The sequence below is a fragment of the Podarcis pityusensis genome (genome assembly GCF_964106645.2).
Source record: "Podarcis pityusensis genome assembly, chromosome: 2".
Lineage (NCBI taxonomy): Eukaryota > Metazoa > Chordata > Lepidosauria > Squamata > Lacertidae > Podarcis > Podarcis pityusensis.
In genome coordinates, this window is record NC_138029.1 from 82,432,703 (window position 1) to 82,450,744 (window position 18,042).

General features: G+C 48.1%; 1 protein-coding gene across 4 annotated transcripts in view; it reads right to left on the reverse strand.

Annotated features, from left to right (window-relative positions):
* The window catches only part of CHDH (choline dehydrogenase), a 73,905-nt gene extending 61,815 nt beyond the window's left edge, over window positions 1-12,090 (reverse strand). For all 4 annotated transcript variants that reach the window (XM_080996804.1, XM_080996803.1, XM_080996802.1 and 1 more), the window contains exons 1-2: window positions 11,629-12,090; window positions 316-1,122 (exon numbers count right to left, since the gene is read on the reverse strand). In XM_080996804.1, the coding sequence (XP_080852930.1) occupies window positions 316-1,069 (754 nt within the window). In that variant the 5' untranslated portion in view covers window positions 1,070-1,122; window positions 11,629-12,090. The remainder of the gene's footprint in view (window positions 1-315; window positions 1,123-11,628) is intronic.
* Window positions 12,091-18,042: the final 5,952 nt, after the last annotated feature.

Consider the following 18,042-nt stretch of genomic DNA (forward strand, 5'->3'; position numbering starts at 1 on the left):
TGGTGGCCATCACTGCCTCCTGTGGGAGCAGGTTCCATGGTTTAAATATGCACTGCGTGAAGAAGTAACAGAATACATAAAATAAACACACCTTGCAAATATACATAGCATAGAAAGATCAGCAGCAGTGATCAAACTGTCTTTTGGATAAACTTGTCCATCATTAGTGATTTTACTGAGAAATCCTTGGCAAACTTCCAAGGAATCTCAGGGCTTCACGGCACACTGTTTCAAAAACAATTGTGATTATTCATGTAGACTGATTATTATTATTTGGTAAACAGACAAGTTTACAAACATTCTTTGAAGGCTAACCTTTGTGTATTGTCATATCCATCCAACCAAAGCCTTCTTGTTGAAAGCCATTCATATCCTCTGTGAAGGGATACCCAGCTTGTTGAGCTGCATCCAAAAATGCACGGTGAAGAGGGTTTTTTGTTTTTCCCCTGGACACATTAAGTGGACCATTCCCACCTCGATACAAATCAGCACCCAGCTCATGTGTCTGTGCTTTCTTAAAATATGGCAAACAAAACTCATAATCCCATCCAACAGCCCCTTCCTTGCTCCACCTGTTGTAATCCTCTGCGTGACCCCGAATATACACCATAGCATTGAGGGATGATGATCCCCCCCACACTCTTCCTCTGGGCCAATACATAATTCGATTATCCATGTGCTTCTGTGGTGTTGTGTGGTAATACCAGTTATATTTCTCATCACATAGGTTGTAGGTTAGTGCAGCGGGCATATGGATCTTCCACAGCAATTGCTTGCTATCCAAAATGGTATCTTTTGGCCCGGCTTCCAGGAGTTTAACAGTGCTGTGAGGATCTTCTGTCAATCGGTTGGCTAATACACATCCTGCAGATCCAGCTCCAACAATTACATAACTGAAAGAGTCCACATTCTTGGCACTAACTTGAGATAAAGCTTGTGAAGTGTTCAGTTGTTGTCCACTGAAGGCTTTGGAATTTTTCAGCGTATGTTTTCCAATTAATAATGTTCCTACTCTATGCATTTGGCAGGCAAAACCACATTTTAGAAATTCTTTGAGTAAATAAGACATGTTTTCCTCCGTGGATCTTCTGGTATACACAATATAGGTTCAAATACTTTAACCTAGAAAAAGAAAAAAAAATCTCAATAATTGAAATGTATGACTCAAATAGATAAATCTTAACAAACAGGTTTGTAAATATGTGGTCTGAATCATAAATTTAAGCCCTAATACTGTTGTAGTAGAAACAAAAACATGGTCAGTTGCAGGGCTATCCTGTTGATAACTTTCCAGACATGTAACTATACTAGTCTGTTGCAGCAAAAACAACAGAGCGTCTTAAAGACTAGCAAATTTATTGTGGCGCAAGCGCTTTGGAATATCTTTGGCATATCACCTACTTCATCAGCTCCACCTGGTACCAGTTCCACCTGGTATGCAGACTGAGACCCTACCTGCTTCGCCAGACTGTCTCGCCAGAGTGGTGCATGCTCTAGTTATCTCCCGCTTGGATTACTGCAATGCACGCTACATGGGACTACCTTTGAAGGTGACCCAGAAACTACAACTAATCCAGAATGCGGCAGCTAGACTGGTGACTGGGGGCAGCCGCCAAGACCACATAACACCGGTCTTGAAAGACCTACACTGGCTCCCAGTACGTTTCTGAGCACAATTCAAAGTGTTGGTGTTGACCTTTAAAGCCCTAAACGGCCTCGGCCCAGTATACCTGAAGGAGCGTCTCCACCCCCATCATTCTGCCCGGACGCTGAGGTCCAGCGCCGAGGGCCTTCTGGCAGTTCCCTCATTGCAAGAAGCAAAGCTACAGGGAACCAGGCAGAGGGCCTTCTTGGTAGTGGTGCCCGCCCTGTGGAACGCCCTCCCATCAGATGTCAAAGATATAAACAACTACCTGACATTCAGAAGACATCTGAAGGCAGCCCTGTTCAGGGAAGTTTTTAATGTGTGACATCTTAGTGTATTTTTGGTCTTTGTGGAAGCCGCCCAGGGTGGCTGGGGAAACCCAGCCAGATGGGCGGGGTACAAACAATAAATTATTATTATTATTATTATTATTAATCAAATCCAAGACTCTTTATTTTCAATGCCAGGATGTATGTGTTATCACCAACAGCGATTTTGTGAATAACCCGTTAATGGTGTAATTATCTTTTTTAAATTTTTTTAAATTAATTTTCCACATTTATAACAGAAATAACATACAAAACACAAAAGAAAACACATTACAATACTAAATATAGAAAAAGAGAAAAGGGGGGGGGGACACTTAGGTTTTAGAAGTAAGTTTAACTTTCTTTGTTAACTGACTTCCTCAAATCCCCCCAACTGAATTTCATTGTATCACCTTGTAACAGTTCTCCACAATCATATTTCTAATAAAATTTACTTCTTCAATTTACTATCCTCTTATTAACGGTGTAATTATCACTGCCTGCATTTCCTGCATTTCATTTTCCTCTTATCTCATTGTTTGCAGTTCTACCCCCACCCGCACCCCACTGTGTATATGAGAGCTTCGGAGGGAGATGTCATAGTGTGAGCAAAATGGTGCAAATGCAGACGGTTCAATTAATATGTTGGACCCAAACTGTACTGGGCTTTAAAGGTTAAAACCAGTACTTTAAACTCAATCCAGAAACAAACTAGAAAGCAGTGCAATCAATATAACGCAGGTGTCGCTGGTACCATACTCCCATCAAGGCTCTGGCAGCCGCACTGTGAACCAGCTGAAAATGTAGAGTGTATCACAGGAGTCTAGAGTAGACTTGCCCAGAACAGGGTTCCTCAAACCGGTCTGCGGGCCAGATCCGGTCGGCCATGGTCCTGAACCCAGCCTGCCCGGCAGATCGCTCCAGACCCGCCACCCTCGGCAAGGCCCGAGGCTCAGAAGCGGGTGGGCGGGAAGAGCCCTGAGGTAAAAGCACATGTAACAAAGCCCTGGTAACGCGGTTGCTACCTCCGGTGCTAGCAGCTTGATAACAGCACACTGCCCCTTTAAGCCGCCGGAGGGCAGGACGGAGGGCAGGACGGAACCCCTTCCACGCCAGCCCTTCCCCTCCTCCCTTCCCCTCAGGCGGGCGCCGTTGCTCAGCATTTTTTTTTGGAAAGCCAAAGTTGTTCAGCTTGGGGGGGGGGATCGACCCCACAACTGACCAGTACAGTGGTACCTCAGGTTACATACGCTTCAGGTTACAGACTCCGCTAACCCAGAAATAGTGCTTCAGGTTAAGAACCTTGCTTCAGGATGAGAACAGAAATCATGCTCCGACGGCGTGGCGGCAGCAGGAGGCCCCATTAGCTAAAGTGGTGCTTCAGTTTAAGAACAGACCTCCGGAACGAATTAAGTACTTAACCCGAGGTACCACTGTAGATCCCAATCGACCTGTTGGACATGCCTGGTCTAAGAGAGGTCTAAGAGAACAGGATAACATCTCTCACTGGGCCATTTTCTGGTGTAAGTCATCGTCCAGAATTTTAAAAAGCCAATTGCCATTCCATAAATGGCTCTGAAGCCACACTGAAATACAGTGGTACCTTGGGTTACAGACGCTTCAGGTTAGGATTCTCCACTAACCCAGAAATAGTACCTTGGGTTAAGAACTTTGCTTCAGGATGAGAACAGAAATCGCGCAGCGGCAGGCCCCATTAGCTAAAGTGGTACCTCAGGTTAAGAACAGTTTCAGGTTAAGAACGGACCTCCAGAACGAATTAAGTTCTTAACCCGTGGTACCACTGTAGATTCATAGAATCAACATAATCCAATACTATCTGGTGTTAGAAGACCACCGCCCAATCCAATACCTTGTTCAAAAATGGCAAATTAGAGACTGGATGGTACTTCTCCAGTGCCACTGGATCTAAATTTGGTTATTTTAGGAGTGGGTTAACATGCATATTTTAAATTGTGTGCCAAGTACTCAGAAAACTATTGCCAATTCCTCCAAGTTCTAATCTACAACAAGGCTCTCTTATTATTGACACAGCTAAGATATTTCTGTAGCTTTGTCAGAGCTACATAATCTCAGATCATGTCTATTTCACAGAACAGAATTTGTGTACAGTGAAAGTAGAGGATCATTCTGAGGGCTAATAATAATGGAAGGGGTAGAATGTTTCATAATAAATATGAAAAATGAAAAAAATATGAAAAAATGAAAAAATAATGTTACTTTAAATGAGTACAAGTTACTGCAACTATGATGGTGGAACTTGATTTCATGCTTTGTTCTTCAAGGTAATCTAGATAACTAGGTTTTTTGAGGGACTAGGGATATCTTACAGAGAACTTTCAGCACCCTCAACAAAGCTACGTCCTTGTTTCCTAGACTTAGAGAGTCAAACAAACATTTTCAACTTGCTAAGTTCCTAGCTGAGGAAAGCTTCTGAGAATCTTTCAGTCTTATTTTGGCAGGAATCACCATTCTCAACACACTAAATGGGAGTGTGATGATGCCAGTCTACTTCTTTTCCTGTAGACAAATATCGTTGAAATATACTCAGAGTCGCAAGGTGATTTCATGCTCTTTATTCAGCTCATAGTGGTGAGGAGGAATGAATGAATGTCCCCTCACAGTATCTGCTTTATATACATTATTTACACAATGGGCTGCACATGATTGGCTAATTCTGGAATTCTACTGTAAGCCAATCAGGTTGTGGATTCACTTCTATCTGGAGCAGGATTGGGTGGTTCCTGCCAACCAATCATACTGCTGCATTGTTCTAGGACCAATCAGACTGCTGCATTCTGAATCCTATTGTTCTAGGACCAATCAGACTGCTGCCTTTTGGATCCTATTGTTCTAGGACCAATCAGACTGCTACAGTTTGGATCCTATTCAACTCAGTACATAACACCCCTCCCCTCTAAGTTCCAGTCCTGCCTGGGAGGTCGCATTCATAGTCCTCAAGGTATGCCGGCGGCCTACGTGTGCGTTGTGGCCTGGGGTGTTCCCTGGTCCGGGCTCCGGGTTCTGGCTCGTGTTCCAAGGATGCTGGCTGTGATGTGGCTGTTTGGTCTGGTGCAACCGGCTCGCTCAGTCGTGGTTCTGGTTCCGGTGTCCTTTCGGCCTCACGGGTCCTCTCTGTATTTACTGATTCTGCCTCTCCTGCTGGCCCCTCCTGCTCTATGGGCCTCACTGCCCCGCTGTTCCCTTGGGACTCCTCTGACCTGTCCTCCTCCTGGTTTTCTCCCGGGAATCGTCGCCGTATCTGGTCGCAGTGGCGGCGCCAGCATTGCCCCCCATCCGTTAGCACCTCGTACGACACGGGGCCAGTGACCCTGGTGATTGTGGCGGGTACCCATGCTGGGCCTGCCCCAAAATTCTTTGCGTACACTGGGTCCTGGGCCTCGAAGGTCCGGGGGTTCCTGCCTTCCCCCACCACTATCTCATCCTGAGCTCTATCGGGGTGAAGGCGGTCCAATCTGATTGCAAGGCGCCGACCCATTAGTAGTTCAGCGGGGCTCCGGCCAGTCGTTGAGCTGGGGGTGCTGTGCTGTGCTAGAAGGAATGTGGCAAGGCGGTACTCCCAGTCCCCTTGCGTCATGCGGCGAAGGGTGTCCTTGGTGGTCCGCACCATGCGTTCTGCTTGGCCATTGGTGGCAGGGTGGAACGGCGCCGAACGGATGTGGCGGATGGCGTTCTGCGCTGTGAAGGTTTGGAATTCTCCTGACGTAAATGCAGTCCCGTTGTCTGAGACGAGAGTGTCAGGGAGCCCGTGGGTTGCAAACAGCCTGCGTAGTACCCGGATGGCTGCGGACGTGGAAGTGGACGGTACCAGTGCGACTTCCAGCCATTTGGTGTAGGAGTCCACCACTATGAAGAATGTTTTCCCCTGAAAGGGGCCAGCGAAATCCACATGCAGGCGTGACCATGGTGCTCGGGCAGACTCCCAGGACTGGACTGGGGCCCTTGGGGGATCTGGGCGGGATTCTTGGCAGGCCTGGCAGTGTTTGACCCAGGCCTCTATCTCTCCATCGATCCCCGGCCACCACACATAACTCCTGGCAAGGGCCTTCATTCTTACTACCCCTGGATGTGTCTCGTGTAGGGCTGTGAGGACCCTTTTGCAGAGGGGCTGGGGAACAACGACTCTGCTTCCCCATAACAGGCACCCCTTGTGGGCCGACAGTTCATGTTTGCGGGTTGTGTAGCCGGCGAATTCTGGCCCGGGGCTGCTGCTGGGCCATCCCCTCCACACCCAGTCCAGGACCCGGGAGATGACCCTATCTTTCTTGGAATGGTGTGCAACTTCTTGTGCCTGAATGGGGCGGTCGGGAAGCAGCTCCAGGCTCATAACCTCTTGTGCAGGTGCTGGGTCAGGGCCTGTTTCCGGTAGTGGTAGCCTGCTGAGGGCGTCCGCATGGCCCATCGCCTTCCCAGGTCGGTGAATCAGTGCATACTGGTAGCTGGCAAGGAAAATTGACCACCTGAGGACGCGAGGAGACAGCACTTGGGGGGTCATCTTTTCGGGGGCAAACAAGCCAAGCAACGGCTTGTGGTCAGTCACCACGGTGAAGGGCCGCCCGTATAAGAAATCATGGAATTTTTTTACTCCCTTTACGATTGCCAGACCCTCCTTGTCGATTTGCGAGTAGTTCCGCTCGGTTGTGTTGAGTGTCTGGGAAAAGTACGCCACCGGTACCTCTCTTCCATCCGGGAGTTGGTGCCCCAGGACAGCTCCAATGCCATAGGGTGAGGCGTCGCATGCTAGCACCACCGGCAGCCTCTCGTCGAAGTGTGCCAAGACCGAGTTTGAGACAAGCAAGTCCTTGACTGCCTGGAATGCGGCCTCCTGGCGCTGGCCCCACACCCAAGGGGCCCGCTTGTCCAGGAGTCTGTGTAGGGGCTCCGCTACCGCCGCCTTGTGGGGAAGGAAGGAATGGTAAAAGTTCAATAGCCCCAAGAAGGCCTGAAGTTCAGTCTTGCTCTTGGGCGCTGGGGCATCACAAATGGCCCGTACCTTGTCCCCAGTCGGGTGGACCCCTTCTGCGTCCACCATAAATCCCAGAAAGTCCACCTGAGGCACTCCTAGTAGACATTTTTCCCGCTTCACCTTGAGACCCGCCGTCTGGAAACGGTGCAGAACGGTGCGGAGGCGGTCCTCAAACTCCTCTGGTGTGGGGCCGGCAATCAACACATCATCGAAGAAGGGGGTGACGCCAGGAATCCCTTTAAGGAGAGAGTCCATTATATTCTGGAATATGCCTGGTGCCACGCTGACACCGAATTGCAGCCGCTTTACCCTGAACGCTCCTCTGTGCGTCACAATCGTCTGTGCCTCTGCTGTGGCCTCATCTACTGGCAGCTGTTGATATGCTTGGGCCAAGTCCAGCTTGCCAAAAATTTTCGACCCAGCCAGGGTGGCAAGGACATGGCTGACCACTGGCACTGGGTATGCGTGGGCCGTGAGGGCCTTGTTTATGGTACATTTGTAGTCTGCGCAGATGCGGACCGAACCATTAGGCTTGACGGGTGTGACGATTGGGGTTTCCCAGGGAGCATTAGGCACCGGCTCCAGCACTCCTTGCTCTACGAGTCGGTCCAATTCCTCGTCTATACGGGGTTTCAAGGCGAACGGGACCCGGCGGGCCTTGAGCCTGACCGGTCGTACTGCGGGGTCAAGCTGTAGCGCAATGGGGGGGCCCGTATACTGTCCCAATTTCCCATCGAAAACCCCTGGAAATTCCTTGCATATGGCGTCCACGTCCACTTGTAAGCTAGTGTGGTTCACCCCGGTGACAGCTAGCCCCAGTGGTCCAAACCATGCCAATCCCAGTAAGCTAATGTAGGGGCCCTTGACCACAAGCAAGTCCAGTTGCCGCGTCCGCCCTCGGTATTGCACCCTGAAGGTCCCCACCCCCATTGTGGGGACCTTACGTTTCTGGAAGTCCCGGAGGGTGAATGGGGCCGGCCTGAGTTTGGGACCCCCAGTGGGACACAGTTTCCTTAAGGTCCTTGCCGAGATTATGGATAGAGTTGAACCCGTGTCAAGCTCCATGCGGCATGGGGCCCCCTCTATCTGTACCTCTACATAAATTTTCTCTACGTTGGGGTGGGGCAACTGGTATACCTGGAAGTCCGTGAGCTCCGTCGAGTTGCCTTGGTGCGTTGGGCCCCGGGACCTGGGGCTCTTGGATTGGTCATCTGATGCCTGGTGTCGGGTGGGCCGAGCCCGACACACCCGGGCGATGTGTCCCGATTTTCTGCACTGCCTGCACTCTGCGTTGCGGAAACGGCAGGTCCTCCTCTCGTGACTCTCCCCGCAGCTTGCGCAGTTCCCTCCTTCTCGTCGAGGCAGCTGTGGTCTGTGCGCTGCTTGAGTGCGCTGCTGTACTCGGTGCACCTCCTCCCTGTCGGATCCTGAGTCGTCGGTGAGGTCTTCATGGTGGACCCTCGGTTGGGATGGCAGGCTCGGCCGTGCCTCTTGGGTCGACCTCTCGGCAGCTTCTGTTGCCAGGGCCTCCTCCAGAGCGACCTGGAACGTTAGGTCCTTCTTAGCGTAGAGGCGTCGTTGCAGCTTCTCATCCTTCAGGCCACCGACGAGGCGGTCACGAAGCATGTTCTCCAGCTCTGAGAAGTTGCAGAACCGGGCGGCTTGGCGGAGAGAGGTCACAAACCCAGTTATGGTTTCCCCAGGGGCTTGCCGCTTTGCGTAGAAGGCATTTCGACGAGCCACCACTGAGGGCTGCGGCGAAAAGTGCCCCTTCAGCTGTTCCATTATTGTTTTGTATGGAACAGTAGCGACGTCTTCAGGCGCAAGGAGAGCCCGGGCGATTTCAAACGTCTCCTCTCCGCAGACGCTGAAGAATATCGCCCTCTTCTTGGCGTCTTCTTCGTCGGTGACCCCTTTGGCTTCTAGGAGGAAGGTGAAACGGGAGGCGTACGCTTCCCAGTCTCCAGATGCTGGGTTGAATGGCGAGAAGCTGCTGTTGGCTGCCATTCTGAGTTCCTTGTGCCCCGGAGCTGAAGCCTGGATACACGGTGCGAGGCAGCGGTGCGGCAGTTGGCGGTGCTGCGGTGCTGTGTGTGGCAGTCAGCTCAGCGGGATCCCACCTTCGTCGCCAGTGAAATATACTCAGAGTCGCAAGGTGATTTCATGCTCTTTATTCAGCTCATAGTGGTGAGGAGGAATGAATGAATGTCCCCTCACAGTATCTGCTTTATATACATTATTTACACAATGGGCTGCACATGATTGGCTAATTCTGGAATTCTACTGTAAGCCAATCAGGTTGTGGATTCACTTCTATCTGGAGCAGGATTGGGTGGTTCCTGCCAACCAATCATACTGCTGCATTGTTCTAGGACCAATCAGACTGCTGCATTCTGAATCCTATTGTTCTAGGACCAATCAGACTGCTGCCTTTTGGATCCTATTGTTCTAGGACCAATCAGACTGCTACAGTTTGGATCCTATTCAACTCAGTACATAACAATCGTCTAACCTAAATTTCCAACTTCCTTTCGCCCCTCTCATTTTGAGCAGAGTCCTAATATAGTATGTAAGCATCGTGTAAAAAGGCTCCATGTGTTTACTTGGAGCTGTTTTGCCTAGCCCACTGCAAGTCACAGGCATGCCGCTGACCTTTAATGATGGAGGAGGAAGTCCAGGGAGAATGCTCACACATAGGCTTCCACATGATTGAGCTCCCTATCGCTGATCCCACAGAAGCCTGTTCACAAGCAACTGTTCCACAGAATCACAGAATTGTAGAATCGAAAGAGATCCCCAAGAGTCATCTAGTATAGACATTTAGTGGGCGAGCCCTGTGGCAATTAACATATAAAGGAATTACATTAAGTTTTAAATGCTCAAATATCTCTTTTTAAGCATTTTGGATGTATATTTTGGGTGTAAGTGGTATTAGCGGATAGTCCATGGAATCAGGCATATCTGCAATAAACTTATGGAGATAAAGAGGCTTGCAACGCTATCAAGGGACAACTTTAAAATACAGTGGTACCTCGGGTTAAGTACTTAATTCGTTCCGGAGGTCTGTTCTTAACCTGAAACTGTTCTTAACCTGAAGCACCACTTTAGCTAATGGGGTCGCCGCAGCACGATTTCTGTTCTCATCCTGAAGCAAAGTTCTTAACCCGAGGTACGACTTCTGGGTTAGCGGAGTCTGTAACCTGAAGCGTATGTAACCCGAGGTACCACTGTAGGTTTAAATGAGGGGCATCCCTCGGAAACAAAGACACTTGAAAAATATGGAAATAGTCCGTGTGGAGGTAGTAATGTTTCTGAATAGCAGTTATTTGAAACTGAAGGAAAAGGGAGTGCTTGGGTGTTTGCAGGCTTCCCACTGGTATCTGGCTGGCAATTGCGTGAACAAGGTGCTGGATTAGAAGGGCTATAGGCCTCGGCCCAGCATACCTGAAGGAGCGTCTCCACCCCCATCATTCAGCCGGGATGCTGAGGTCCAGCTCCGAGGGCCTTCTGGCGGTTCCCTCACTGTGAGAAGTGAGGTTACAGGGAACCAGGCAGAGGGCCTTCTCAGTAGTGGTGCCTGCCCTGTGGAACGCCCTCCCATCAGATGTCAAGGAAATAAACAGATATCTGACTTTTAGAAGACATCTGAAGGCAACCCTGTTTAGGGAAGTTTTTAATGATTAATGTTTTATCATGTTCTTACTACAGTGGTACCTCAGGCTACATACGCTTCAGGTTACATATGCTTCAGGTTACAGACTCCGCTAACCCAGAAATAGTGCTTCAGGTTAAGAACTTTGCTTCAGGATGAGAACAGAAATCATGCTCTGGTGGCACGGCAGCAGCAGGAGGCCCCATTAGCTAAAGTGGTGCTTCAGGTTAAGAACAGTTTCAGGTTAAGAACGGACCTCTGGAACGAATTAAGTACTTAACCGGAGGTACCACTGTATTCTGTTGGGAGCCACCCAGAGTGGCTGGGGAAACCCAGCCAGATGGGTGTGGTATCAGTAATAATTTATTATTATATTATTATAGGTCGGGTCCTGCAGGGCTCTTTTGTTCAGATGCCAACAAAGGACCTGAGCAAGCCAACTTGTTTTCTTCTGCCCCGTGTTTAAAAGGCGGGGGGGGGGTGTAGGGGAGAGAATACCTACAGCAGAGTCGAGGCCCCCAAATGAAGATAAACCCCCCTGTCATCCACCTCCCCTTAACACCTGCTGTCTTGCTAGAAAGTTCTCAAGGATCTGGCCCACACTTGTGAAGGCTTGCGTCGTGCCTCCTTGAGAAACCCCCATTGATCTGTTCAGGACCTTGCGAGCAACCTGCTGTGGGAGCCAGCAAGTCTGCTGTTGACTGGGATCATACGGGGCCGGAATGAGATAATATTTCCCAACCAGAGGCTTACTTTTTATATATATATATACACTGTATAGGGGGTGGCTGGTCACGTAAAGAGCAGCAGGCAGGAGAGCCTGGAAGCGGGGCGGGGCGAGCAAAGAGCGCGTTTCTGAGGCGACTCCCGCCACCCAAAGCCTCGTCTACTCGGCCTGCACCCCCTTTTTTCCCGCCTTCGTAACGGCCCTTCTCTCTCCCAACCGCAGTCTCGCCGACTTGGGCCAGGCTCGTGGTTGTTGTTTTCTCCTCCAGCCACTTTACTTTTACCCACTCACACAAACCGAAGTTCGTTCTCTCGTCCCCGAAAGCACCGGCGCCTCCGCCGTCTCTGCAGCTTCCCTCGCTCATTCGCCACCCCGCGCACCCTTTCCTTCTCCGTTGCGCAGACGCGCAACTCTTTTTTTGACGGGGGGCTGACGGGCACTTGGCAAGTCCAAAGAGCAAGCAGGCAGGCAGGCATTGGAAAGGGGCGTGTTCCTAAAGGGGGCTGGCCGGCCTGGACCCTTGTACCAAATATATACAAATATATATACAGTATACACAGAGAGAGAGAGAGCCCCCCCCTTCAGGAACACGCCCCTTTCTATTGCATGCCATTCGCAGGCTGCCTGATTGCAACTGGGACTCGCCAAGTCCAAATGAAAAATTCCTCTCTCGGTCGCGCACTCGGGAAATCGGTCCAAGTGCCCCTTGGACTCGCTCTGTGTGGGAAGAAGAGGAGCCCGGCCTCCCCGCTCGTCTCTTCTCTCTCTCTCTCTCTCTCTCTCTCTCTCTCTCTCTCTCTCTCTCTCGGCGAGGGGGAGGGACAAAAGCGCGCCGAATGAATGGCGCCCTTGTGTCCCTGAGTTGCAGTTAGCCCGCAGCAGAAAACATCTCAGCATGCCGTGCAGGTTTTTCCAGATCGCATCTGGTTTCTTTCGACGCTTCCGTCTCCCTTCCCCCGCTTTTCTTCTATATCAGCATGGCAGGGGTGATATAAATATAGCCGCTTCCTAGGAAAGAGTTATTTGACTTTAGGAGTTCCACAGAAAAGGAAGCGCGCTTCAGCTGTAACTTGAAAAGGATTAAAAGACACACACGTGGGCAATCATACCTTGTGCTGCGTTGCTTTCCTGAAAACTATGCTTCCATAAATTGTTTCCCTCGTGTTACACCACTTCCTTCTCTGACTGCTGTTGTCCAAGAAGTAATGCGAAGACCCCATATCTCCTTTTCTACTGAAGCCTCCAGCGGTTTGGGTGAAACACTGAACTAAATGACTTAGATTGAACCCTCATATTGTAAGTTGGAAGGGATCCTGAGGGTCATCTAGTCCAACCCCCTGCAATGCAGGAATCTCGACAAGCATTTCCTCATCCCAATTTGAAATCATACTGGACTGCTTAACTTTAGCAAACGTGATAGCTGTTTTATTGCTGCTACACCACCAGCCTTAGCCAAAAAATCAATTTCATTTGCATATTGAAACATGAAAAGTTACTGGAAAGGTGATACACACAAAAAATACCCTTCATAGGCATTTTACAAAGCATTTAATCTAGGGTCTCCTCAACCAGTTAGGAAACAACTCCTTTGTCCTTCTTTTCCCTTTGTAAAATGGAGCTCCAATTTCTTGTTACTGCATGCAATTTAACTCTTTCAGATATGTTTTTGGAAAATTTACATATAGTGTTAGATTTAAGTTTCATTTAGATACCATAGAAATCAATGGTACCGATTTTTCACACTGACGTCAGTGGGCTCTAAATTCTACTTAACCATCTGGATCTTTTCCAGCTGATAGTATTAGTGACAGCATCAGTAAATGAAATATTTTAATTTGGGAGTTGTTCTCTCATTGCAGACTACTTTAAACAATACTGCTTTAAACAATCATGGTTTCCTCCAGAGATTCTTGGGAGCTGTAGTTCATTCAACATGCTGGGAATTGTTAGGAGACCCTCCTATTCCTGTCAAAGCTACTGGGAATGATAGTTAAACCATTCTGGGAATTGTTACTCTGTGAGGGGAACAGGGGTCTCCTAACAACTCCTTAACAATCTACAGCAGGGGTCAGCAAACTTTTTCAGGAGGGGGTCGGTCGACTGTCCCTCAGACCTTGTGGGGGGCCAGATTATATTGGGGGGGGGGGAATGAACGCATTCCTATGCCCCACAAATAACCCAGAGATGCATTTTAAATAAAAGCACACATTCTACTCATGTAAAAACACGCTGATTCCTGGACTGTCCGAGGGCTGGATTTAGAAGACGATTGGGCCAGATCCGGTCCCCAGGCCTTAGTTTGCCTACCCATGGATTAGTGGTAGCTACCAGGATTAGTGGTAGGGGAGCCATTACTGTTTAAACTGGTATGACTCTGCTTTAAATGTATAGTGCGGCTAGGGCCCAATAGAGTATAGTTACCAGACATCCCCGTGTCCCAGGGACAGTCCCCAGATTTACAAATCTGTCCCCTGACAAAATCCATCCCCGGCATGTCCCCGGATTTCATTTTATGTCCCCGGATTTATACTTTAAGTGTTGTAGATTTATTAGTAGGGAATGAATGTTGCATGGTTGGTTCAACGGCACAAGACACATTATATGGGGACTTCCGGTGAAGCAACATGGTGGGCACCCTGGCAGCAAGCAGCTCCTGAAGCTACCAGGCTTGCTCTGGGCTGCTGAGAGTGCTGCTGCCGCTGCCACTACCAAAGGGGAACTGGGGATGCCTGGCGCATCAACTGGGGGAGCCAGTGACACACACACCGCACGCGACCCTGACGGAAGCCAGCCGTCACAAATGGCGCAGTTTAGCATAAAATAAAGACACAGAGAGCCAGCAATATTTTCAGGATGGTATGAGCAGCTCCTTTCGAACTTCTCTCCTCTCCGGTCTCTTTTATTATCCTTTGTTCTCTCCTCTCGCATGGCCGTTTGCCAATGTCTCACGTTACCTACATCCGGTCATGGCTTTTACCCACCCATTGCCATATAAGGTTCTGCACTTAATACACTGCAAGGCACGGACATGCAGGTCACCGAGGTCAGCGAGGCACCAGGTGGCGCTACAAGCCTTTGCCATGACTTCATGGCTCCCACACGACCCAAATCGAGCCAGGAGCAAGAGCACCCAGCAAACTGCCTAGTGGCGCTCCGGGGCCAGCAAAACCCCAGAGCCAATACAAAAGGAAAGGGGAGAGGAGGAGAGAGAAAGAAGGAGAAAAAAGAAAGAAGACCCGACCTTGCTGCGCTGCTGCCGCTGAAGAGGTAGGAGAGCACCGGGAGGGCAAGGACATGTGGCCGAGCTTACCACAGAAGAGAAGATATTAATTCTTAATTTTTTAAAAATAACTTTTTTTTCCTTATCCAAAAAAAAAAAAAAAAAAGGCATCCCCGGGTTCATTTAAAAAAATCTGGTAACCTTACAATAGAGAGGAATGTCTGGCAGAGGCACAGGAAGAATAGCCTGAGGACTATTCCACCATGTATTTTAATGTTCCAGATCCCTTGTTTGTTTCTTTGTTTTTGTTTAAAATAAATCAGGCATGAAAGAGATAAAGATGGGAATAACATGTTGTCTCGTTTGGTCCTAACTGTATAGCTAGATCACTAGATTGCACTCAGTATCTGCAGTGTTGACACAGTCTCATGAAATGAATCAGAATTACTTGATGGGAGTAATCAAATCGCTCTTACATATTCAAATTTCAGTTGACTTTTAGTTTCCAAAGTAAAGTCTACATTAACAGATAAAAGTCTATGTACTCAGCTGTTATCTGTGATTGCGATGTTTATACTTCTAGTACCCAAATCTGCTAAACTTATTTAATGTAAATCTGGTAAACATCCAACTTTTAAAGCAGAGACTGTCCACATTGGCTGAAACTCAATCCCATTATTTCAAACTTAAGCTAAAAGTCAACAGAAATGTATTAATTAACTATTATAATAATATTGTTAACCAGTAACTTTTTCATCTCTTTCAAAGAATACCATTTATTTGTACTCTTTTTTGAGTGATATAATTCTGCTGTATGCAATTTTTTTGCTGGCTCTCTTTATCATGGGATTATTTTGTACTGTGAAGCATGGGTGAATGGCTAAATTAAATTAACTACTGTAGAATTCCAAGGCTTTGTTTCATAGGGTTGGGAACAAATACCTGAACAAAGTAAGTGCAGGCTAAGTAGCAGCCTTCTTCTAGGCAATATAGTTATGTTATGTAAAGAGTATATACAGTATTTTTGGTGTACAAGGAATCGAGGTGGGGGGGCTTGTCCCTCTCTCCTAGCCATTTTATTGGCCATGGACTTGCAACTCCTATCCAGAAGCTGGTTTATGAATGGGCACATCTCCATTGGAGTTGGATGTGAGCACGGTCTGGCTGCGACATCTGTCACCCTACTGATCTCCAGGGTTGATTTGACTGATCTGGTTGGTTATAGGCAGGTGTCCCCTTCCTCCTTCACCGCTCTATGTGCATCCCACCCAAAGCTGCGCACACGATGCAAGAGGACAATAATCCCAGACAGGAGTGTACTATTCAGTATCTTGGGATTTTGCTTGAATTGTTATAACCTACCCAATACTGAAGGTTCAGGTAGGTAGCCGTGTTGGTCTGATGCAGTCGAAATAAAAATTTAAAAAATTAAAAAATTATCCAGTAGCACCTTATAGACCAACTAAGTTTGTTCTGGTATAAGCTTTGGTGTGCATGCACACTTCTTGAAGTTGGTCTATAAGGTGCTACTGAACATTTTTATTTTGATACCAAAGGGTTTGACTTGGCAACAACACATTCAAATAATTTTAGAGCAACATAAAAGCACAGTTTGCTTTTATTTGTGTGAATGCGTGTAAAAAAAAATTGATTGGGATTTACAGATCTTACTTCCTGTATGTAACTAAGACGACAGACCCAACAAACTAAAGTCTGTGAATTCTTGCTTAGAGGAATTCAATATAAGATGGAACTTTATTTCAAACAAAAGAAGAGCAAAATTATGGCCTGTCATTTATAGGTAGGAACCAATGATAGAGTACCTGTTTTGCATGCAGAAAATGTCAAGTTAAGTCCTTGGCATTTCCAGTTACAAGGAGCACTAGCAGATGATGGGAAATACCTCTGACTCACCTTGAGGAGTGGCTGCCAGTCAGGGTAGACAATGTTGGACTAGATGGACAAATACTCTGACCTCATATATGGCACCTTCTTATGTTACTATGATGTTATTAGATAAACATACCCAGGGTACAAACTACGTGCACCTCCCATTATTTCTGCATGGTACAGAGGCATTTTTAAAATTGCCACTTTCCTTGGAAAAATACATGGTAGCAAGATTCCCCCAATTACATTCCACGCATTAAGAAAATCACACCTGTGCCAATGATCAAAGGCCCGAGTCTTGTGTGTGTGTGTGTGTGTGTGTGTGTGTGTGTACAAAATGACAGTGAGAAGTGACCCCTGTAAGGGCTGCCAAGTAGACTGTTGGTAAAATAAAATAAAATAAAAATAAAATAAAAAGGGGGGTTCTGGACCTATGGTGGCTCTTTTATACAGATATAGTGCACATACGGAATAAGCAGCATAGATAACTCTGAGGGACTAGCAGTTTTGTAATGCTTAAGCCTCAATAATACATTCTGTGAAGGTTGTCATGCTTGTCTGTTACAGCAAACACACACCTAAAAACTTGCGCAGTAGCTTGCTGAGGTTAAGCAGAGATATCAGCTCTGGGTCTCCCTAATCTAAGAGCAAGGGTGTACCCAGGGGTTGGTTAGGTTGGCCCCCGCTCAGGGTGCAGGCTCGCGCCCCTCCCCCCGCAAAAATCATGTCTCTTCACTTTGGCTCAGAGCAGCCAGAAGCCCATCTGTCCATGTACTCCCCAGGCACTCCTCTGATGCTTTGGTCAGCCAGGCAAGAAGCACAGGCTCCTCTGGGCACCTTGGCGGAGGAATCTGGTCACTGGCATGGCCCACTGCAGCAGCCCTGCAGGGGGCCCTCCCCGTTGAGTTTCTGATCCATAGGAGCCAACTCCTAGGGGCCAAGGTAACATCAGCACCCCCACTAAAACAATTGAGTGGCCAGGGCTTCCGAAAGTTGATGAGCATTGCCACTGAAATGTTGTGTGCGCTGTGTCGTGTGCTCAATTATGTGGAGCACCGCTTATCTGCCCCTATTTTATGCAAGCCGGCACCCCTGTCCTGATCCATGGTCTCTCCTGGGTTTTGAGGTGCTTGTACAGCTCCTTGCCAAAGGGGGGGGGGGAGCACGGATACATCTCCTTACCAAGGGTGCAAACGATGAGGGGGTCTCTGATCCAGCTCCTTGCAGAGGGTGCAAGGGAGCCAAGGTATGCTTCCGTCGAAGACTATCCGTTGCCATGCCCTTGCCCTAACAGTTTAATATAGCCTTCAAAAACATTCCTCTCGCGGAACATAATTCAACAACATTTTATAAGCTTTAATACTCCCCTCATGAAACATAACAGAGCAGCATTTTTCAAAAGGAACTTTATTGCAGGCTGCTGACTGGGGCAACAACTTGAATATATTATTGGGGGGGACGGACAGGTAAGCCCTGTGCCGCATAATCGATCACAAGAGGCATGCACACCATTTGAATGGCAATGACCAGTGCCGGATTTACGTATAAGCTAAACAAGCTATAACTTAGAGCTCCACTCTCTTGGGGCCCCCCCA